At 39.5% G+C, this 23625-nt stretch overlaps 1 protein-coding gene across 1 annotated transcript in view; it reads left to right on the forward strand.

Moving 5' to 3' along the window:
* Window positions 1-23625, forward strand: part of UBAC2 (UBA domain containing 2) — a 109460-nt gene that overhangs the window by 78637 nt on the left and 7198 nt on the right. Inside the window, exon 7 of the mRNA XM_075424178.1 lies at window positions 9174-9419. Coding sequence (XP_075280293.1) covers window positions 9174-9419 — 246 coding nt within the window. The remainder of the gene's footprint in view (window positions 1-9173; window positions 9420-23625) is intronic.

The raw sequence follows: 23625 nt of genomic DNA on the forward strand, positions 1-23625 counted from the left end.
ACCCCAAGTCTTCTGTGAGCTGCCTTGAATTTGTGTAGAGCTCAGTTCAAACCTTAGGAAATTTAAATTTGTCTTAGCCTTACAAATACTGAAGTTTCTAAAACCCTATTTACTTTGCAGATTGCACTAAGCCAAATGCAACAGCCTTCTGCATTGTTTTTGTGCTACACTGTGATTTACTTTTCTCAGGTTGGATGAAAGGTTGGGCTTTTTATACTTTAGATATTGGAAAACTGTAGAGAATCTGCAATTTAGAGTATGTACTTCAAAGGCTTAAGGTTAAGATAGAAAGTTCAGATGGTGTTGAGTGCTTGGTTTTCATTTCAGTTCTCATTTTTCAGTGCTTTAGTTCTTATTCATAATTTTGAAGTTGCTAACTTGATTTTACATAGACCGCAGATATCTGTTGTTAAATTCTTGGTAGCGTACTTTGGATTGTTTTGAGTTCTGTTTGTTAAGAACTTTATTCGTCCTTTCTGTTTGTTATTTGTTCAGCTGAGGTGTTTTCCTATAGTGAATACCTGTCCTTTTGGATCAGCTTTTATAGGATAAGATGTGATTGGGCTGGGGAGCAAAATATTTAAACCAGACTTTTATTTTTTTAGTTCTTGTCTTATAAATAACATTATGTAGTTAATATCTGATCAGACCTAAGAATCATTTGTTTTCTTGTTATTCCTCTTCCACATCTTTCATAAGTGATTTTGAATAATCCTTAATGAATTCTTTTTCTTGTTTTAAAAAATGTTGTGAAGGGAATGCAGAAGCATTTGTATTACCTCACAGTGCAGTATTCTCACTTAGAATATCACCCCTTCTACATTCTTAAAATTAGTGTAAAATATGTGCTGGCTTTCTTGAAGAGAATCTTTGATCAGAGCCTGGTAATGTAGTATACAGTTACCTCTATGTTCATGTTTGGCCATGTGTCCTTCTTCACCCTCCAGTTAGGCTGGACATCTTCCAGTCATCCACCTTATGTAGATGTCTTATGTAGATCTTTAGTCAATGTCAAAGTATGATATTTCTTGAAGTCTTTGTAGTTGTATAATTATAAATGATGATTCAGGTAAGTCTGCTTACATCTAGTTAAATGTCTTGTGATAAAGCTTTGGTGACACAGAAGAGAGTCAGTCTAATAGGATTGAGTTTGGATAATTTTAAAATAATAGGTGAAAGCTATTCATTAATTGTTTTTTATGCTGTTGATTTGTAGCCAACCGATATTTGAATTAGAGTTCAGAGTAGATAAAAGTTAATTATTTGCAATAACTGAAATCACATTTTTAATATATTCTTTTCAAATTGGAATTATGAAAAGCTATAGTGAAGGCAAAACTTAATAGAAGTATGAAATTGAAATAAAACAATATTATTAAATAATTAAATGATGTGTTACTGTTTTGAATATTGTTATTGTGTACAGTAAAGTCTAGTGCAGTCACAATAACAGTAATAGCACTTTAAAAAATCTCTCATTGCTATTTTTTCATCTTGAGTTTGTTTTCATCTAAATGCCTAGCAACCGACTACTTCACAATGCATTTCTGACTCGAAAAATTGACACAAAAGAGGGGTATCCCTAACAGTATCTTTTAAACTTTAAACAGTTTAATAAGTATATTGGAGCATGCTCATTGATTTTTTTATTTTTTTTTTTTATTTAAGTCTTTACTTTTGTGGAAACATTGGATGATCCCAGGGGAACATATTTTTATCATTTTCAGTAGCAAGAAAAGAAACATAATTTTTAGAAGAAATAACTACGGAAATTTAAGTAAAACCGCAAATGTAGATTATTGAAAGGTTTGCTGTTGGTGTCTTGTCTTTAATTGCAACTGATACTTGGGCCTTTGTGTTTGAAATCAGCATGCCTGGTTGCAGCTGGAGCTGCCATTGGTGCTGTGGGCCAAAATGTCATTTTCAGCTGATTACCCAGCATCACTGACCGCACCATCAAGAAATCCTATTAGACACCCCACGAGTATTGCTCTGGAGATACATTGGGCACTCTGTGTAGAGTTGTGCTTGCTCTGCCTGCTTTGTGAGCTGGGCGTTCTAGCTCAGGCTTCAGCACCACACTGGAGCACTTGCATGGGTCCTGGGTTGCCTGTCAGCAAAGGTCCTGTATACACAGCTACCCATGTAACAAAGTGCTATAGAGATCTTTATCCTACAGCTAGATGATATTGCACATTACTGTGGATTATGTTCTAAAAACCACAGCAAAATATTTTACTGTATAAAAGATGTGAATAAAAATATTGACCGGGATTCAATTTCAAGGCCTGATATTCAAATTAAGGCACCAGTCCTTTTTGGATTGTATGGATAACCCCAGCTCTTTTTCAAGAAAATCTGCAAAGATACATAAAGTATTACCAACACTTTTGATTTGTTTTCTTTTTTCTTCTTTTTCTTGTCAGTCTTTCTTGAAGTCCTAGCTCAAGAAGTCAAGAGTTTTTGAGGAAAAATGTCAACTTTCCTAGTAGTAAAACAAGCTTTTAATCCTTGTGCAAACTACTGCTTCAAAATCCAAAAGAATATCCCAAAGGATTAAAAATCATAAAGGAAACTTTTTTTAAAAACAAACAAACAAACAGAAAGCCACAAAAAACTACTTATGATTTTAAGACAGTCTAGCTAGTGATTTTTTGGAACTTGAGTTGTGATTTCTGAATATTTGATGTTGCTTTTACAATGTATGTTTCAGTAGTGTTGCTAATACCAGTGAGACTATTCACTTATTAAAGATTCTACATGCACTGAAGTATCTGCAGGTACTGAAGTATTCTCCTAAATGAAAGCATGTATTTTATGTGTGACTGATGTGATTCCCCTTTGCTGATAGTACTGCCCACCAAAGACCGAGTAGTAAGACAGTTCACAGAATCATCAAATCACTGAGGTTGACAACTAGTCCAATGCCCTGCTCAAGCAGGGCCACCTAGAGCTGCTTGCTCAGGACTCTGTCCGGATGGCTTTTGGATATATCCAAGCATGGAGACTCCACCATCTTTCTGGGCAACCTGAACACATTGGCTGTGAAGTGCATAGCCTGAAATAAGAAATGGAAAAGCAACAGAAGAACAGAGATTAGGGAATGAAAAAGGAGCATTGTCTGTTTGTCTGTCCTAACTTTAGGACAGGTGCAGATACCCATATGTAAAGCTAACAAATGTGCTGAATCCCACCCAAAACTAATGTGAGGTATCTGTGTGTGGGCAATGGTCAATATTCAGTTGAGTGACTGTGGGTGGCTTAATTTGAGGTGAGTGTCTCTACATTCTGTTGACTGTATTGGCTTGATCTCCTCTGTGGTGGGAACTTAGACACCTTGCTCATGTAAATACATGACAACTGGCTAAGCTGACAACATTTACTCGTACATCAGTTAAAGCATCTGAGAAGAGAAGTAGTTACTTCATCTGGCATACAGGAGATGTTGGTGTGGAAGTGAGTTTGTAATTGTTTGGGAGGAGAGAGATGCAGATATTTCTAGTTCTGGAATAAGGAGAAAGTAGTGGGAAAGGAGGGGAGAAGATAGTAATGTGTCAGAAGATACTTTCTGTTCTGTATCCACAGCTCCTGAGATCCTGTAGAAAAATTGATTTTAGTTTTCAGTTTGCATTTCGCTTCAAAGTTTTCAGTTTCTCTCTCAGATCTGAGGAATAGTTTTTGTGCCCAAAATCTGATCTACTTGGTGAATTGTGCAGCTGGTTCAGTAAGAGTTAGATTGCTTCTATCAAGCTTTTTTAGCCTGTACATGAACACCATCATGGCTGCAATGTTACCATAGTATAGAGAAGGTAACTGTGAAAGTAATTCAGCTGTGTGTGTACTCTGGAGACATCTGCCATAAAATGAGTCACATCGTAACGGTACCCATTTCTCTCTGTTGACTGTGAAACCAACTTTAATTCACCAGCTCATATGTAGACTTTTAAATTACAGATGTCTGCACTGGGGCAGATAAATCCAGTCATGGTCTTTTATGTAAAGAGGTTTGGTTAACAATATGATGATGATCGCCTGCAGAATTCTAGCAGACACCCAAGAGAACCAATCTTTAGGTCACAGGTACAAGTTAAGAATAGATGTACTGTGCTGAAATGGCGGTAGTCATGCTTGCACATACACAGAGGATGACTGAGATCTAATAATGATTGCACCTGACCAATGAAGATAGCATTGATGGACTCTGAAGAAGAAAAATTCAAGGTAATTTGTGAGCCCAGTCAGCTGGGAAGGTAGTTGAAGGGAATTAGTTTGTTATTATTATAATCTTATTTTTCTGTCAAGCTAACTGTTGCAAAAGGTTGCTTATACTCTTAGTAACTATTTCTTTTTCTGCAAAGAAAACTCAAACAAAATAATCTGTTGTGTTGCAGTGACATTGCAGATTATAACTACAAGTTGAAAATACATGCGTAGTGATTTTATTTGTTGGGTGGTTTTCACATGATCCCTTTTGGCTTGATGTATGTGTTTCTCTAATCAAGGTAAATGCAGAATCTCAACACAAACTTTAACCCCTTGTTTTGGTTCCAGTTGTGTAGAATTCAGAACATACAAAGGATAAAGCAGGTATAGGAATGTCGCTTCACGCTGAGAATACAGCTATGCACTTTCAGTTTGTTGATGTCTGAAAACAGCAAAGTCTTGAATACGTATGATGAATATATGTAAATTATTCAGAACAAAATATATTGTGTGCTTGCTGGCAAGTTCTCACTATGAGGCAAAATAACTTTCTACACCAAACTGCCCGCTATTTTTTCTGTTTGATTTCCTTTTTTAATGTTAATCAAGTACAGTTGTATTAAATATCTCAGTTACTAGTGGAGTGTATGTGTCTTTGTCGTGTAAAATACTGGAGAGCTTCCACGTTTGGTTTACCTAATGTAAAAGAGAAACTACAGCTACTTCCTTTTTCTAAAAAGTACAACTTTGGAGGGACGCGAGGAAAGGAGAGGGGAAGTTGGGCTTTCTACAGGGGTGAGAAGAGGTTAGGAATCTTCACGTGAAGGACCAGTACTAAACCATGATGTTAAGAAACTGAAAAAATGTAAGCACGCTTTTTTCTTCAGCGTACCAGACAGCTTCCAGCTTACTCCATTTCCTCTGCTTAGCATTTTGCCTTAGACGATATGATGGATGAGGTTGTGGGTTATGGTGGTGTGAGCAACAGAATACAACTAAGATGCGTTTTAGGTTGCCAGCCAAAAATTCTCCCTTCTAACGATTTGAATTTAACTGCAGCATCTTTCTGTGGTGACTTTGTAGAGCCTAAAGTACTCTGGAGGCTTGTCTGTTTGGGGAAGTAGCCCTTTAATCTGATGTACAGTGCTGAAGTTGGGATATAATGAGGTCGTCTTATCTTCACTGAATAAACAAAGTTGGTTTACTTTCTTAAATGCTAAAAATTCACTACATGTCTGTAACAAAAATTGTGTAGAAAGTTACTTTCTACTTCGTCAAAGTTTGTGTTTTTTTTAAATTATGCATATCTAGTTCTGCATGTGAACCAGCTAAAGAGGAAGTTCTTTGGAAATACTTGACATTAAGATGAGTGTATGACACTAAACCAGACTGAATCATGAGACTTATTTTAACTACAAATGTCTCCATTCTGGGTTTATTGGAAATATGCAAATAGATATCTCTTCCTCACTACATGAAACTTCTTGAAAATGAGTTAAAACTCTGCACAACATTTAACGTTTCTTATACTTCTATCTAATAGCTTTATAATTGGAGTAGTAAATCAAGGGAGAGTGGAAGGGGAGTGGCACAGAAATCCTAGCAGATATGGAGGTAACAAGCTGGATTGCCAGTGTACCCTTGGTGCTCTTCGCTGAATCTGTCCTTCCGTCTGTTTACGCTTGTGAAGAACTGCGGTCTCGCACCATTGCTCTGAACAGTTACTGGTCTGCAGTAAGTTTCTTGGGAACTGTACGTAGAAGATAGCTAGTCCACACAGCTTTGTCTTGTTCCTTCACCAGGTGCTTGTTATTTTAGACTTTACTGTGAACTTTATGCAGTCAGACTTCTTGACTTCCCGCTCTGTGAGCACAGAAGTCCACACGTTTGGGTTATGCAATGAGTTCCTGTCTAAGGCAGGACAAGGAGGGGCCGAGACACCAGTCTGCCATTGAGGAGCAGCAAGGAGAGAGAAGTCAGCCCCCTGCAACTGGTGTGTTGGCTGTAGACCAGGCATGCTACTCCAGTGAGCTCAGTAAAGCTAGGAAGGCCCTAGCCTACGCCAGGTGTGTGAGTCTCACATGCGATGCTAAGTGCCATTCTCCATTTTAGCAGTGTCCATAAACTTTTAGCCTTATAAAGCCTTTTCTTCTGATTAAATGCTCTGGAGTGACTTGCTCTCTACAACTACCTGAAAGGAGGGTGTAACAAGATGGGTGTCGATCTCTTTTCCCAAACAGGACAAGAGATGGCCTCAAGTTGTACCAGGGGAGGTTTAGATTGGATATTCTTCACTGAAAGGGTTATAAAGCACTGGAACAAGCTGCCCAAGGCAGAGGTTGAGTCACCATCCCTGGAGGTGTTTACAAGATGTGTAGAAGTGGTGCTTAGGGACATGGTTTAGTGGTGGGCTTGGCAATGTTAGGTTTACAGTTGGACTTGATGATCTTAAAGGTCTTTTTCAACCTAAATGACTGATGATTCTATGACTAGCTGTCTACTAAGAAAAATCTGAGAATGCTTTTATTGATGCAGCTACTAGTTGGTGCTTGCAGTACACTTTCCCTTCTGAGACATGCAAGTCCCAAAGTACTGACACTAAAGACATACTGTGCTATCTCTTTGCTGTGTTTTCTCTCGAGCTGATAAGAGAGTGATTCTGTTTGTGATTAATGTGTTCAGACACGTGTCAAGATTTTCCTATCTCCACTTGCTTTGTTTAGTTCTTGTGACTTTTTGAACCCGTTCAAGATTCAGGGTGCCCTGAAGTCATTAGACTGTAACAAAGGACTGTAGGTGATAAAAGTGAGCAGAGATTAGTAGTTGGGAGGGACATTTGGAAGGAGTGAGGGAATGCTGGTGTGATGTTGGACAAAGTATTTTGAGCGGGAGCGCTTTCCCTGCCTGGTTACACCTGTGCAACCAGGAATGCAGAATCCCTGGGACCAAAGAGGGGGCCTGGCTCCATAGCCTAACGATACGAGGTGGGAGGAAAGAAGACAGTCTGTAGGTTCTGGTGCTGCTTGTGCATTTTGCTTGTAAGAAATCGTCGAATTAAATGTATATGTAATATGTGCAATCTTGTTCAGTAATTCTTGCTCTAAAAAAAGTGACTTTTCTGGTAGCCCTATGATCTAGGTTTTCTGGAGTGAGGAGCCTATCTATGTAATTCTTTTGGGACCTTCTGAGGGACCTTCTTGCTAGGTAGATACCTCAAGTACTACATATCAAAAGTAGATGAATTGCAGCAGTGATATGAATTTTCCTCTGCTTACTCTTTGGTGGTTATAGTTCTGTCTTAGTTTCCAATTGATGTGCACAAGTTTTGGTCATGGGCTTACAGTCATCTGGAACAGTTTCACTAGAGCTGAAGAAAGAGTTTCTGAGGTCATGAAGAAGCTTCTGTTCCACCACCCTGTCATTCCTGGAGTCCAGTCAGGGTCTTCTGTTGAATGCAAAAAATTTTTGTAAAAGGCAGCCTTCACTGTGAAGCCACAGACTATGTCCTTCCTCTTATCCTATCCCATTTACCTCCTTCCTCATAGCACAAACAGATTGAAGGGGTTAAGGGTGGTTTAAAACTGTCCTTGCTCATTTTAGAGTGGTAGCCTGTGTTTGGTGTTGCATCCAACCCTGAGAGCAGTCATAAAGTGAAAGTAGAATAAAATCAAAATCAGTGTTTCCCAAAGCAGAATGTATTTTTGCTAGAAGTCTCATTATCTCACTGGATAATTAACAATAACCTTGTAAATAATCTAAAAATACCCCCCTCCCAAAGAATGTTGCATTTTCCTATACCATCTCCTTTTGTATATGCAGTGATGCATTTTGTATGTTTATACAAATGTCAGTGAGATAAAATAAATATCCCCAAATAAATAGCCCAGATGTGGAGTTTCTATATTGCTTCTAGAGTAATTGCATTGTTTGGGTATGTTTACGGATTTCTGGGGGTTCATATCTCTTCCTGTTCTTTTCACTCTGTTGTCATAGCATAATTCTTGTGGCATAACAGTAAATAAATAATCACAAATGCTGAAATGTGGCATAAAGCAGAATGCAGACTTGGGCTTTGTGCAAGAACTTTGGCCTTGCTGCTGGACCACTTTGGGCTCAAGTTGCTCGGGCGTCGTAATGGGATTTAAAGTGATGGCTGAGTGATGACTGTAGATCATTTATGGGGCACATGGATTTCTGTTGCTCCTCCTGAATCTGAAATGAAATCAAACCCCAAGTCAAGCACGAGTGTGAATGCAAGGAATGGGTATTTTTCTTGAAGGTGGGAGAAGGGCACACCAGAACATGGCTTTTTCAATATCACAGTTTTTAGTGAACTGGTTTTTGAACCTTTTTTTTTTCTTTCTTTTTTTTTTTCTGGAAGGTAGATGGGAGCCTTTTGGAATAAATCTGTGCATACTCTTAGATTTAACTTCAGCTGTCTTGCTTTTGTTTTTACTAGAAGGAGAGACCGGGCACAGGGCGGTGGAGGCGGGGGGCCGTAGCCTTAAGGGTTGGGTTTTTTTAAGGAGCGTTTACAATGGTTCAGCATCCTCAAAGGCAACCTTAATCTTCTCAGGTCAGCGTGCAGCATACCCTGACCAGTTCCTTTACTAGAAATGAAAATTTTGTTTGAGTTTTGACCTGTTTGAGAAAGGGTCACTTGATCTGGGCTCAGACTGTGAAACAAACAAAAAACCCCAAGCTTTTTTGTGCCTTTTTGAGTCACAGGCAATGCAACACACAGATTTAAAAAAGTAATAGTCTGTAGTTGTGAGGAAGTTGGAGGTAAAGAAATCCCCTATTCTTTCTCTGATTCTTGACTGAGAACTCTGGGTAAATACAATAAAAAGTGCTTTAAAAACCAGGAAGACCAACTGCTGTCTGTAGCTAAATACAAAGTAAATTCAATGTATTTACATTTTTTGTTTTGGGGTTGTTTTTTTTTTTTAACATTCCATTTTTGCTTTTAGGTTTCTGGGATTTGCTACAATAGCAGTATATTAAAAGTTCATCAAATTCTTTGTGTACCCAGCTGGGTAGCAAAGATATTTTCTTGGACTCTTGAACCAATCTTCTCATCTGCGGAACCAATGAATGAAGTTCGAGTGGGAATGGGAGCAACGGTTGACATCCAGAGGCAGCAGAGAATGGAGTTACTGGATCGTCAGATCATGATGTCTCAGGTTGCCCAAATGAGACGGCAAAGGCAGCAGCAGGTATTGATACGCGTTCTGTAAGGATTATATTGTTATGGGAAAAATTCTTTTTTGATTCGTATCTCTTTTGTGGGTTCCTGTTTCTTATTTATTCTTCTTCGTCAGTCTTTCATACACTGTTTTACTGCTAATAACTATTTAAGTGTTTTATAGAGCTTTATATGTTAAAACTGCTTGACAAGATATAAGCAGAATGTCAGACAATCCTGCAAGGATATCGGTACTTCTGGCATTCTTTCACAAAAAATGAGGCTGAAAGGTAAAGTGATTGCCTCTTGGTGGTCTTTAGTAAGAGCTATTGCAGAAAGTTAGGAAGTCAAAATACTCCTGACTCTTCTGAGTATTTGTATCATTAGCATCCTTTGCAGAAAAGTTGATAATTGTCGACATAACTCGTTTGTTTGCAGATAGACTTTGAAAAAGGCTTGTTGCTTTTAAGAAAGTGCAGAAATTAAATTTTCCAACTTTCTCATAGAGGTCAGCCCCAGGGACTTTCTGTTTGCCATGTTTAATGCTCTTGTTTTATTTCCTTATTGAATAGAATAGCAGAGTGGTTTTATTTTCTCTGTTGTAGTCAAACCAGCAAATATAGATATTCACATACATTGCAATGTAGGGCAGTAAAACAAGGCAGATGGTGTCTCAATTCACTTTCCTGTATCTTAGATGTACGTCTTACTACTTTTACTACTCTGTCAAACCTAGCGGACAACACAGGCCTTGCATTGCTCTGCATGAACATATACTGCTTATAATTTAATTACAGACTAGCAATTTGAGGTCCTTACTGAGTTTCCTCTGCCTGAAACACAGCTCTGTACTGGCACACAAGTTCTCGCTGTGTTCGAGGTAGCGTAGTCCGGGTAGGTATAGCTATGTTACCGTTTATCTGTTGCCAGAATTAGAGGTGTGATGGCATAAAGCTTTGGCCAGCAACTGGAGTATGAATCTTCTTTTCCAGTCTCTGATAACGTAATTCTGTTTTCCTGTATTTCTTAACGTTTCAATCTGATGAAATTGTTCCTCGGGTGGAAAGATCCTAATCTACTTTTCTCTGTTCCCATTAGAAAGTTAATCAATTTTAACGTAAGAAATTAACTAGAAATAACGCAATTCTTGAACATTCCCATTGTAATAGAAAATGAATTGAAAATATCTGTTGGGCTGCAAGCTGCTGGGAAGAGTGCAGCCAAGTTTCTTCAGATAGGAGGAAGAAGCCATTTCCAGTTACGAAGGACAATCTTTATAATATGTCTTTAATTGAAAGATGTGGTAAATAAATTCAGGACGGTAAATGATAAAAGAAGAGTTGATAACATTTTCTTCTCATCTTACCCATTCCTTAGGCTCTGAACAATGAAAGTGGAAAACGTCTTTTCATGTTTGACTTCAAATAGAGTTCTTTAAAAAGATGGAGGGGTTCAGTAAAATAAACGAACATTGTTTGAACATCAATAAGATACTTCCCTTTAGAAGTTGCCAAAACACTTTCAAGTTACCTTCATGCTTGGCCTTTAACTTGAGCACAGCATTTAGTTAACAGATAGTGCTGATCTGTGAAACCAGTTATCGAAAGGAGGTGGGGTCAGTATATGAATATTTCAGAGAGGCTCTTCAGAAAAGATGTGTCACGAAAGCTTTTGACCAGCCTTTGTTTTAAAGACTCACTCACAGAATTTACTGGCCATCAACTGAATCACAAAAAGAATCATTCACAAATGTTGAGATGTAGTGGGAAAAATGAAAAGCAGGCTAATTTCAATCTCAAAATAATATTTAAAAAATTGTAAACCTTTTCCTGGATTGCTCTCCTTGGGCAATTCTTTTGCTTTGAGAGGCTTGGAAAAGTGTAATTGGAAGACAGTGGAGTTGAACAGATCACGTTACAGATGGAATTTACATGATAATTTTACCTGTGGGAGTGCAGCTGATCAAGAACGCAGATCAGTCTCTTATGGATTTTTTTTTTTTTTTGTGAAACTGAAAATAATAAGAGCTGCAAAGTATATATCAGTCGTCAAATAGGGCTTTGAATTATATTCTAGGAGGATGTTCTGCAAATTTCTGGAGCCCCAATATGCTGTCTGTAGGTAATGTGCCATAAGAGAGAGAAATTAACATTTTATCTCCTGCTTTCTGTTTTGTTTGGCAAGGGAAGTGAACTTTAACTTTCCTCTGTATGCCATAGCGCAACAATTTTGTTTAGCTGCCCCTTGAGAAGGTGGTCTGCTCATGCCTCCTGCTGCTTTGCTCTTCAGTTCATCTGTTTGAGAAAAGAGACAATGCAGTTTCCCTGGACATTCATAGCGTTATGGAAGTAGAACACAAGAACATGGCAGGTGGTTCTAATGGTCCTCCGTTGTCCGCCCAATGTGGCAAACTCTGTCCTGGCCGTACTGAGGCCCCTTTCTTACATAGACGCTTTTTGTAGTAGGCTTATTCTTCAAGTCTTTGCAAGAAATTCTGAAGAATGTGAGCCTGACAGGTTACGCAGGCCAACACAAAAAGAGTAAAAGTTTAAAAAAAGAAGAAAAAAAACTCAGGGAAAGAAGTGGGGGGAAAAAAACCCATTTCTCATAAGTTATTTTTACTGTACCTCCAAGATACTGGGGTGTAAATTATTTTCTCTCTTTTTTTCTGCTGTTCACTGAGCTCTTTTATCCAAAGCAGAATTCACTTTGGATGCTTCCTACAAAAAAAAAACCCAGAAAAACAAACCACCCCAGAATTTCTTTGCTGGCAACTCTTTGAGCTTTACCTTTCTCAGCCTTTCTCTAGCTGAAACGTTGTGGTCTGGAGAAGCCTGAAGCACAGAGCTGTGCATGGGAGAACTGGGTTGTCAGACACCCGTAACTTCGAGGAGTCAGTTGAGTATGGGGTACAGTTTGAACATAAACCACCAATTTCATTACTTGATGTACTTCATTTTAGCCCTTAAATGTTCAGTGGTGCTGTGTCTGAATATGTTGCTAGAAACTGAAAAAATTATCTTATGTTGCTAGTTTCTCAGGGGAGTGTGGTTACGTGGTGACTGATTTTTGTCTTTGTTTCTGTTTGCTGTGGATACAGCCCTCAAACAGATGGTAGTGTGCATATTGAAGACTTTCTGTTCTTTTTTTTTGTTCCGTGGATAATCCTGAGAAATTATGAACTTGTCACAAATGGAGAATTACTGAACATCACCTCCATGCACCTTTTGAGGCAGTAGAATAAAATGTGTGCCATATGTATTCATTCCTCAGAAAATACCAGCTTGCTGTTTTGTTACTGCTTTTAAAACTTTAGTTTCTAAAGTTTTCTGTTTCCCACTCTTTTGTCTATCCTCTTTTCTAATTTAAATAATTTATCTTATTTTTCTTTTTTTCCCATTACCTGATCTCTTTTTCCCCTTCATATCGCTTTCGCATTTGCATTCCCCAGTATGCCATTTTCCTCCCACATTTTCATCACCTCTTCCCCTTCATCTCCGTTGTTTCCCATACTCCTGTACAAAGTCCTTCTGTACTTTGGGGGAAGCTCCCTCCTATCCTGTCTCACCACCAGCAGTCATTTGCTGATGCATCGTGAAGCTCATAGGATTTTAGGGATGGATGCCTCTTGCCTTTCTCTCATTCAGACAAGATGCAGCTGAGGTCTCTGCGTGCTATTTTATCCTTTCAGTACTGTAATATCGATGAACATTTTGGTCATCCTCTTCTGACTTTTCTATTTCTTGATCTCCTTCATTTCCCAGCATTTTTCTAAAGTTTATCTTTCTGTAACCCAAATGAAAGCCCCTAAGGGAAAAGGGAAGCCGCTGCTGTATTGGTGCAGCAGTGTGGTAGCAGGGAGTCAACTTGACTTTCGCTTCCTATTGAGAAACTTGGAGGGAGGCTGGCAGAGAACCAAATTGCAAATAGAGAAGGGAAGAGTCTGTGCCCAGGTATTATTGACAACACTGTTGTCACTAAAGACAGATATGTTGGAAAGTGGTGGAAAGTTGCAGAAAAGGTGGTCAGCACCTTCTGTTGGCAACTAAATACCACTTCTCCTTTGAGCGCTCGTCCCTGTGCCCGTTCAGGGGGGGTGGTGTATGAACCTCCGTCCCTTAATCTTGAAAAAACACTGTGTGTGTCCACAGACCATTTATTCCTTCATTCGTGCTGAGTATGTTAAAGACACTGTGTTGCCTCTTTCTTTGTTTCTCTTAAGTTTCTTGGCTCAGGAAAGACTTTCACCAGGTTGCTTCAGACCGTGTGACAAGCCTACACCCATATATGAATATCTTCATTACTTCTTTTCTGCCCCTTCCTCCACTTTCAGCTTATTTTGTCTTTTCCCTCCTGTCTCTTTGTTCTTCTATTCCAATTGCCATTACTCTTCGGTGAGGGCAAACTCTCCTTTGATTCATATCACACGGCATCTCTATATGAGATTCTTCTGCTTTCAAAGACCAGAATTCTTCTATAACAATATGACTTCCTCTAATTGTTTGTTCGTCTTTCTCCTGGGACACTGGAGAGATGCTCTGTGGGTAGGCACACTGAGTGTCTTTATTGTTTTGGGGAGTCTCATATCCTGAGAAATGTGCAAGTTTCACATTTTGTCAACTAAGGACTGTGAGGCTAGATTGCTGATTTACCTACTGGTTATATCTAAGCAGTAAACTCTTGACCTTGGGAAAAAATAGATTAATGGAGCGAAGACTTTCCTGGCACGAGAGTTCCTCCTCAGGAATGTTATCCTCATTCACGATGGTAGGAAAAAATCCATCAGTGAATATACTCCTGGACAATCAATTTCTGCCTTCTCAAAGAACTGTAAGAACCAGACCTGAGCATGTTCTTTAGCTTTCCCACCGGCCACTTTGGCAAAGTCTTCTTGAATAACTTTGGAAGTTTGACATTTGGAACCCTGAAAACCTTCTGCAACCTTTATACATTGCCAGGTCCATATAAACTCTTGCTCTCACGGCCAGGACTTTGGATGGAAGCAGTTTGTTTGTATTGTTCCACAGACGTACATATTATTGTCTGGAAGGAATCTACCAGGCTGCTTTACCTGAATAAACAGGTGAGATGTTCAGCCAAGCGTTACACAAAGTCTTTTTCTCTAATCAGGTTTCCATTCCAACTAGTCTGTGTTACATAAAGCTACTTTGGGATTTTGTGACATAATTGAATAGAAACAGCCTTTAACAACCTTGCCATAAACTTCAAAGACAACTACACATAGGGTACCAATAGGATAAAAAAGTTTTTTGAGCTCAGACTACTGACGTGTGTGTACAAGATTCGACATCATGTTTTTAAATAATTCTGTTAACTAAGAACTGATTTATGGGTTTATTTCAGTCCATGAATGATGCATGTATGCTGCAGCAATAATCATTGTGGCTACATTTAGACTCAGTATTCCTTCATTGTCCCTTTCCTCTGCATGCCGATGTAGGTGTGTGGACACACCCCAAGTCTTTTTTTGAAATCACAGACAGCTTCTGTTTTGATAGAGAAAACAGTATCTTCTGCAGACCTCAATGAGTCTTTAACTCATCCTTTGCTTTTTGGCACTCTTCTGGCATTTTCAAATCTTGATTATTCTCTGTAATTGTTTAATAATGTTTTGTTTATGTTGAGAATAAGCCTGGTTTTATTTCAAAAGGGGAGCTTTACTCTTAGAGGTTGTTGAGTATAAAAACTGCATATACTGCTGATGTTGGTATGTGTGAACTCTGGGTTTTTATTGTTTCATTTCAGTAACACATTTGCAGCAGTTGATAACCCACTGCTATTGAGATATTTCTGTTTTCTTTTTCTGAATAACTTTTTTCAGGAATTCTAGGTATGAAATTAAAAATACTGAATTTCCAGGGTGCTGATCCAGGTAATGAACAGTTTATGACTATTTCCTCTGCAGACTACCACTTTATTTTTCTTTCTTTTTCATGGAATTTGGCAATTCCATGAGCTGTCAGGCACTAGTAGTACTACGAGAATAAGCTGAATATGTCTTATTAACAGCTCACAAGGCTAATTGTCTCTTTGAAATGAAATTTAAAAAATCATTTTTTTCATGGACTGGGATTATGAAATTATCTTTCTGTCTGGGCTTTTGAGCTATAGCCTTTGAATTTGGTTTAATATCTGTAATCAGTTTTCCTAGAGAAGCAGTGGTTGATACAGTCGTTGGACAACTTCCTAAAGCAAAATACTGTTTTATTTCAAAGCAAATAATTTTTTGATAAATGAACTGTGTTTATTCTCCTGTGTGCTTGTTCTATATTATCTTCCTCTGACAATTTAACTTGAGACAGTTCCCTATAAAAAATCTCCTGGAGTACAAATCTCCCCAAGCATTTCCAGGGTGTTTAATTCTCTGTTGTCTGTTCAATTCCTGTTTACAGAAGGCAAGTTTCTTTTCAGTTGTACCTGTCCCTTCCTTTCTAGCTTCGAACGTAGGGCAAATAAGGCATCCGGTGTGGAGGCTGGTCGGTTACTGGATTCCAGGGCTGCTTCTCTTGTCCTTCCAGTCTGCGCTGAGGAAGTCTGGATGGGCCATTTCTTCTTCCTAGTGTCATCTTCCATAGCATGTAGTAAACAAGAAGCATGTAGTTCAGATAGCAAGTGGTCCATCTTAGTATTCAGGTTTTCTGATATTGGCACGTAACAACTGCAGGCTGGTTTCACTGATTGTTCCTTAATGCACTACCTTCAGATGCACAGTAGGTATGAAAGTTTCTCCAAACAGTGTTGCAAGTATGGTACCTTGTATGATGATTTTGGGGTGACAACAAATGGAAGCCCCTCTGATTTGCAACGTAAGAGAGAACAACTTGAATCTTTACATCCTAAAATGGGATGCTAATCTGTTTTGTTCCCTACGTCATTTTAGACTAGCCCTTTATATACTCAAGTATGAGTTTGTGCTAGTATGTTGGAGAATTTGGGTTTGAGTTTTCTTTGTGCCTAGTGTTTGTGATCTCAGCTTGTCAAATCAAAACAATTTTGGAACTCTGATTTCTCACTTTGGTTTTGGCCTCTACTTATTCCTTATTACTCTTTGAAAAGGTTTGTGCACAGGAGGTGAATGAGGGATTATCTGTCTAATCGTCATGGTTAAAGAACAGTCCGCTGTCACCAGTCAACATCCAGTGAGCCGTGCAGTGAGGATTAGAACAGTGTCTGTTTTGTGTAAAACATCTAAAACAGAGCTAACATCATTTGCTTAAGTACAGACTCCGTGTTTGTGCCGGTGGACTTGCCTTCAGCATTTGACTTGCTGGACTGCCCCCCCCCCCCAACCGATTATCTCGCTCAGCAAGTGTTGAATGCCAAACACAAGAACGATTTTCAGTGTTCTGAGCTAAACACCAGTTTCTGGAAGTACCTACGCAGCTCTTCACTTACTGCCAGCTGGTCGTGTGTCTGAGTCAAATAACAGCACCCCTCCCTGCCATGTGTGACAAGTAGTGGTCTACAAGGCCAAGTGCTTGGGCATGCACGAGTACGCAAGGAAGTATTCACAACTCTCTGCACCTCACTTGAATGCGGTAGCAGAAGCAGCCATTCCCACCTTGCCTCCAAGCAGCAGATGTGCATGCCCGTTGGCATTTCTGGCTTCTGCTACGATGGAGGCATCGTGCCTGTGCTGAAATCCCTTCCATTGTCTTTCAGGCAGCTTCAGAGGCCAGATTCAGGTGTTCCTCCTAGATTTTAAAGGAAATTGCCGATCAGGCTTCAGAAAAGACCACATGTGGATTTCTGAACTTCTGTGACACATGAGCTCCTCCAGGACAATGCAGGCATCAAAGTTCAGGATGCAGCAACTGAGAGTTGGAGACAGAGCTTCTTGGCTGAAGAGGCTTTTCAGTAGGATAAATTTCCAGAGGAAACTGAAATATCATTAGAAATTGCTGGAGTGCTTTCCTTGGTGAAAAATTCTATCATTAAGAATGATCCTCAGAACGCTGATACAGTTATATTTCTACCCCCTTTCAAAAGAAGGAAGTTATTAACATAAAAAAGGGAAGAAAAAAAAAAAAAAAGAAAAGTTTTGTCCTCACAAAAAGAGGCAGGCTAGACATTTGAATAAGTCTCATGATGCTCAGAATGATGCTCAGAACACTAATACAGTAATATTTCTACCCCCTTTCAAAAGAAGGAAGTTAATAACGTAAAAAAACGGGGGGGGGGCGGAAACAAACAACCAAAAAAACCAGAAAAGTTTTGTCCTAGCAAAAAGAGGCAGGCTAGACATTTAAAGAAGTCTACTGGAAATTTCACCATTGCCATTGCTCTTTCTTACACAGTGTTCAGGGCAGCAGGTATCGTTGTGTCATTTGTGGCTATGCTTCTTCTTTGTTTGTATGATCAGTATATGTACTTTGGAGTCAATAATTTGTAGAAAAATCTATGTCTGAAAAGCAAGTAAGTGTTTCTTGCTTTTGGTACATTTTTTTAAATTAAGCTTTATATGAAAGAAGTAAGACAATATTTGTGTCTGTGCCAAGTAATGGCTCCTATGCAGAGTAGAAAACTTTAAAAATTTACTTTAAAAAATGAAATGCAGAGCAATTTCCTTTTTTTTTTTTTCTTTCGCTGTGGTTGTTATGTTAAGAAAAGGTGAACAGGACAGATATCAGGAGGTGCTTCCTGTTTGTGCAAACAGATGGCGAGTTGGCATTAACCATATATATGAGATAACATTATCAAAATATCTTAACCACATGCATCTCTTTCGAGAGGACTTTCATAAAGCATTTTTTTTTCATTTCTTTTGAAATTAATCAAAATATGTGGAGGTGTGACAGCTTCTTACCTGGATATTTGTTAATTGTCCATAATACAACATTTTAAATTGTCAAGCTTTGCATAAGAAGTGCTTTTACAAAATATGCCATGGCACAGGTATGTATATGGGAAACAGGTAGAGCTGCCTTTTCAAAAAGAAAGGAAGGAGACGATGTGAAAAGAAATTACATAACTGGGGTTTTAGCAGGCTGTACCATCAGAGACATTTGCTAGCTCTAGATATCTCTTCCTTATTCTGTAGGAAGGGAGGATGCTCCTTTCCTTGCAAACAGTATTGTCCCAGACACCATAAAAAACAAAGCAAAACAAAAAAAGACATCAAGGATGTGACCTCATAAGGCACAACTTCAGTACGTAAAGCCTTGGCAGCTATCCAAGAAGAAGTCAGCAATGTGGCATTTCCTTACAACCTTTTCTGCAATGAAGAGCTGCCATTTTCCCATTCCCTAAATCCAGTCCGTTCTTAAATCTCATTCTTGGTCATCTAGACTTCTGACTGGTTTGTCGTCTTCCTGTGACAGAAGTTCCGACATCACTGGTGTTCTCCTAATCCATTTCTAGTAGTGATTTATCAGAGACCAATAAAATGGTCTCCTTGGTATGTTTGTCTCCCATCAGGTGGTAACAAAGAATTTACAATCAACCAATTCACCTAGTCTTTGCACTGCTAAAACCAAAGGAAACTGAGTTTTTCTTTCACTAAAAAATTACAAACTTAGGAGTAAGGGAGGAAGAAAGGCTTATAGGCCTTTCTTAGGTGTGTCTATCACCCTTGTAGTCCACTAATTAATGAAGCAGTCTTTTTGTCAAGTGTTTTGCCTGATGACGTGTGGAAGACTATGTTGCGAACAGAAATAAGGGCCCAGTCTCTAATTTATACAAAGCATGTTTATGAACGATAGTCTGTAGGCTGAATTTTTCAGTGCTTGTCTCTCATAGTGCAGCAGTCAGGACTTCCGAAACAGTTTCTGATGAACGCCATGAAAACGAGTGTGGCAGCTGGCAATGGAGGCTAGAAGTTTTTCACGGCATCCCACTGCAGGGACCGGGACCAGTGCATGCGAGTTGTTGGGAACCTTCAGCCTTTTGACTACAGTGAGCTTGGTGCTGTTTTCATGCCGTAAGCAGAGAAGGCCTCCTCGAGCCTTTCATCCTGCAGCACAGACAAAGCAATGGAGGAATTAAATACGCAAAAAAACCCACCTGATTTTCCTGTAGTAAATCTTGCAGCTTTCACGCAATTGGACATAGAAAAACTGGAGTAAGGAAGCAGACATGAACAAGAAATCTTGCCTTTGCGTAGATAATGTGACAAGTGGCTACTGTCCAGAGCACTGAATGGCGGAAGGCGTTGGTCTGTGCCATGTCCCCGAGTGCACCAGCAGGCTCTCCAGGGCTTTGGCTACCTGTGCTGAGGGCCAGCTCTGGTACAGTACAGCTCTTCAGCCTTGGAGTAGCCAAGTCTTTCTTGTGTGAGAAAGAGCTGTGGTTAGAAACACCTGTGAGAAGCCTCATTGGGGCCTCACCCACTTTGACTGGGCGTTGCTTTTAAGTTCAGGTCCTTGCCCTTGGTCCTTGCTTAGCTTTGTGGATACACTTGTGCCAACCAATGTATCTCCCTCTCTGCTCCTGACCCACTGACTTGACTTCTAGGCTTGATCTTACACCGGCCTGGCGATCCGGACTTTTGGCTGACCGTGGTTACTGCCACTGCTTTGCTCTTCTCACTTAGATGCTGTAGGAACACAGCACGCTTCAGTGAGGCCGCTGCCTCTGCTTGCCTTGTTGTCACCCTTGGCTCTCAGCTTGCCTTTCCTCTTGGAGCAGCACCTGCACTTGCTGCTCCCCGACACCTAAGATTCAGGACAAAGGAAAATGTCACCTGAGGTAATCTCAGTGCAAGATAGCCTGAGTCTGTCAGCTGTGGAAACTGGCTCTGGATGTAAGAGGTTTAACGCATCCTCCCGACCTAGTCCTGACACGTGTTAAGTCCCAGCCCCCAAACCATTTAGTATTAAACTTAGTTAATTTTATAACAAACTGACAAACCAGAACCACAGAACTGCCTGGATTTCATTAAATGGATTAGACTGGCAGACACTTGTCACTGAAGGTGCTGCTCAGGAAAGGAGCTTACATACTGGACCCTTGATCATCCTCATTGCTTAATTATTAGCTCCTTTTCTGCCTCTGTTTTGGACCACTCCAGAGAGCTCTGTGATCTGAGACAAGGCTCCTGTGGAGGGCAAGGAAATGGGTGTGAGCTCATCTATGTTGTTGGGTGCTGGTACCAGGGCTCAAGTACCTTGTGAAACGCATGAATACTGTTTGTTGATCCCCCAGTAGGGACTCTCAGATGGTTTAGAAGCATCACTTCAATAAATTCATCAGATTGATTATCTTTGTGTGGAATCTTCCTGGCTTCTTGCAGAGTAAGTGTGTTAGCATGGTCAAAAACCACTGTAACACAGAAATCATCATAAAATTGTGAAGGGGAGGTCTGCCAAATAATTTCTGTGAAGCAAGGCGGAATATTGGTCTGGAAGTCTTCTTCATTTTTTAACTGGAATTTGTGATATTTATTTAATTAAAGACATTTTTTGCTCTTTGCTTTGGGTCAAATTTAAATTCATATATTTCCATGTATTTCTGCTGTGATAATTAAGGTTGTCTGAAAGTCTTTACACCGTTACCATCCACACTGGAAATCCATAGTCTCAATCTCCATCTTCTATGGATCTAAGACATTAGCTGCATTTCCTAATTTTTCCTTACCTTTACTCTATGAGATTGGCCACAGTACCAGTCCCATAGTTCCTGCTGCATTTCCCTGAATCTCTGCTCTTTTGAGCCTGACTTTGTGCATGTCCATTGTGTAATTAGTGGCAAGCCTGTGAGGGGAAACAGTTTTCTTCCAGTTAGGATAAAGAAGCCTAACATGCCTGGTTTTGGTGCAGTTTATAAAGTAATACACAGATAAGTGGACCATAATGTTGGGATTAATGCTAAATATCAGCATTCACATACCATTAAGAGTTTCAGCCTTTAATACTTCTTCTTGTTGTATGTTAAATGTTCTTACCTCCTTAATTGTAGTTAAGAACTGATGGGTTATGTTTGTCACAGTTTCCACAACTGAAATATTCTGAGGGCAACTGAAAAAAGATCTTTTCACAACTATTTTGATCTAATTTGTCTAGTCTGGTATTTCTAGGAAAGGGTTCACGTGGAACTCTTCTGAATACATAAGTCCACATCTGTAGTTTATCAAGGTATCTGCTGTAAACCTTCAGAACTAAATAGCTACCTTTATAAGGAATCTGCAGTTTTTACTTGAAAATAATGAATTCCATATGCATTGATTTAAAATGCATTGTAAGTTTAGGGTAAGGAAGTAGACAAGTCTGTAGCGTTAAGCAGCAGCACACAGGACAGGGAGGATGCAAAACCAAACTGGAACAGGCAGCTCAGTGCTGAAGCTCAGGGCACAGCTGGAAAGGTAGGTTTATTTCAGTCTTCAGATACATCGGAGTGCTGCTAAGTTAATACATTTCTTGTAGATTTTGTATTTCACATGTATTATTCTGTATGACTTCTGGTGCCTCACAGTCCTGTTGGCATTCTGCAGTTCACCAAATTAATGTGAATTATTTTCTCCTCCTCAGGTCTTTTCAAAAGAAGAAAAACAGGCAAAGCAGCATTAGTGCAGTGTTCTTGCTGAACTATAGAGCTTGGTAGACTTTCAGAAATTCAAAGTTAATGAACTAAAACTCAACATAATTCTGAGTTAGGGGAAATTATAGATGGGGAAGTACAGGGCATGTGATTTTCCAAGACCATGGAGTGGTGCAGTGGTGTCGGTAGAAGGTCTGAAATCCCTCTCTGGGTTTAAACTGCAAGCCGGTTCTCCTTTTTACTACACTACGTTGTTTGGCTAACGCAAGACTTGTGCAGAATCCTTTGGTTAAAACCTCATGACTTTTAAGCAAATATTTTACACAGTATGCAAAATAGAAATGTAGATACATAATAATTTTTTAAAATCAAAATCACTAACAGTGGAAACTATGTGTTGAAAACCAGTGATGACTTCTTGCTATTGCACATCTTCACAGGGGAAAATGTTCTTATAGTATGGAAGGGGCTGGAACACTTTACAAGCTGGTGTTTCAAATCTCCTGACTCCCCAAATGCTTTTTTAAGTGTGCTATATTGCAGTGCCCCCTGTGGTGTCTGGGCTGGTTGGGTCTCCGCTGGAGAGAAAGGAAGAAAACAAAGGAAAGGGCACGAAAACAAAATAAATGAGTTTGGTGGGTTTTTTTGTCTAGGAGCAGGTTTAGTTGCTGCTGATCTGGTTGAGCAGAGAGCATTTAATGCTCTAGGGGTACATAAAGGCAGGAAGAGCCCTCGCTGAGAGAGGAAAGAAAAAACTCTCTTAAGAGGAAGGTCTTCTGAGAAAAAACAGTATAGAACTAAAATAGAGCAACTAGAGGAAGGAAGTCCATGTCCTATATATACAGAGAGGGAGGGGGATCTTCTCCATAGTAACAGGGGGAAGCAGGGGAGGAGGAAAAGGGCAACACAAACTGCAAAAGATGTTTTAACAAATTATATAGAAAAGAGATTTGGAGTTTGCTCTTCTTCCCCGCTTGCAGGGCCCGTGGTACCATGGTGTGACACAAAATACCTTAAAAAATGTTTGTTGAAGCTAACAAATGAGGACTAATTATTTCTGGACAATTACAAAACTTGTTCTTTAGTATTTGCACTTTATATCCTGAAACTCTTACTATTACAAGATTTGAAGCTTGGTTGTTAAAAGAAAGTTTCAGTTCTGTGATTTACACAATACATATGTTACTGCTGTATTTGTATTATTACTATGGAGTTACAAAATGCTTTGGCACTAGAAGGCGGCCAGATTTTGCAATGGTATTTAATACACGGAAGTTAGGTGAGGTGGGCGGTGTGTCTGCCGCAGTCAGATTGGTGTCGCAGAAGTAATCGCTCGCATGGAAATCCCAGGTATCCTGAAGGCTGGGCTTGTTCTGAGTTTCCTAACGTGGTTTTGCTGATGCACTGAGAATCCATTTTTCCTTTTCCCCCCCTACTTATTTCTTGCACTCTTTTTCCCTGGTTAACTCCAGTGGCGGTCTTGCAAAGCACTTGCAGGACCCGCTGTGGCATCTCTTGCCAGGCAAATCCCTGTTGGCAAAGAGAGCAGAGCCTTCAGCCTCCAAAATCTAGCACTGTAGTAACCAGATCTTTCACAATGGATGCGAAATATCCTTTCCTCCTTCTGTTAGCACTCTTCCTGAATTTACAGTGATTGCTTCTAATAACTAGTAAAGCAGTAACGAGTCCAAAATTTTACTTCATAAGAGACTGCAGCTGTTTTTGTAGTTTAAAATAAAGTA

Source organism: Opisthocomus hoazin, chromosome 1 (genome assembly GCF_030867145.1).
Source record: "Opisthocomus hoazin isolate bOpiHoa1 chromosome 1, bOpiHoa1.hap1, whole genome shotgun sequence".
In the NCBI taxonomy this organism is placed as follows: Eukaryota; Metazoa; Chordata; class Aves; order Opisthocomiformes; family Opisthocomidae; genus Opisthocomus; species Opisthocomus hoazin.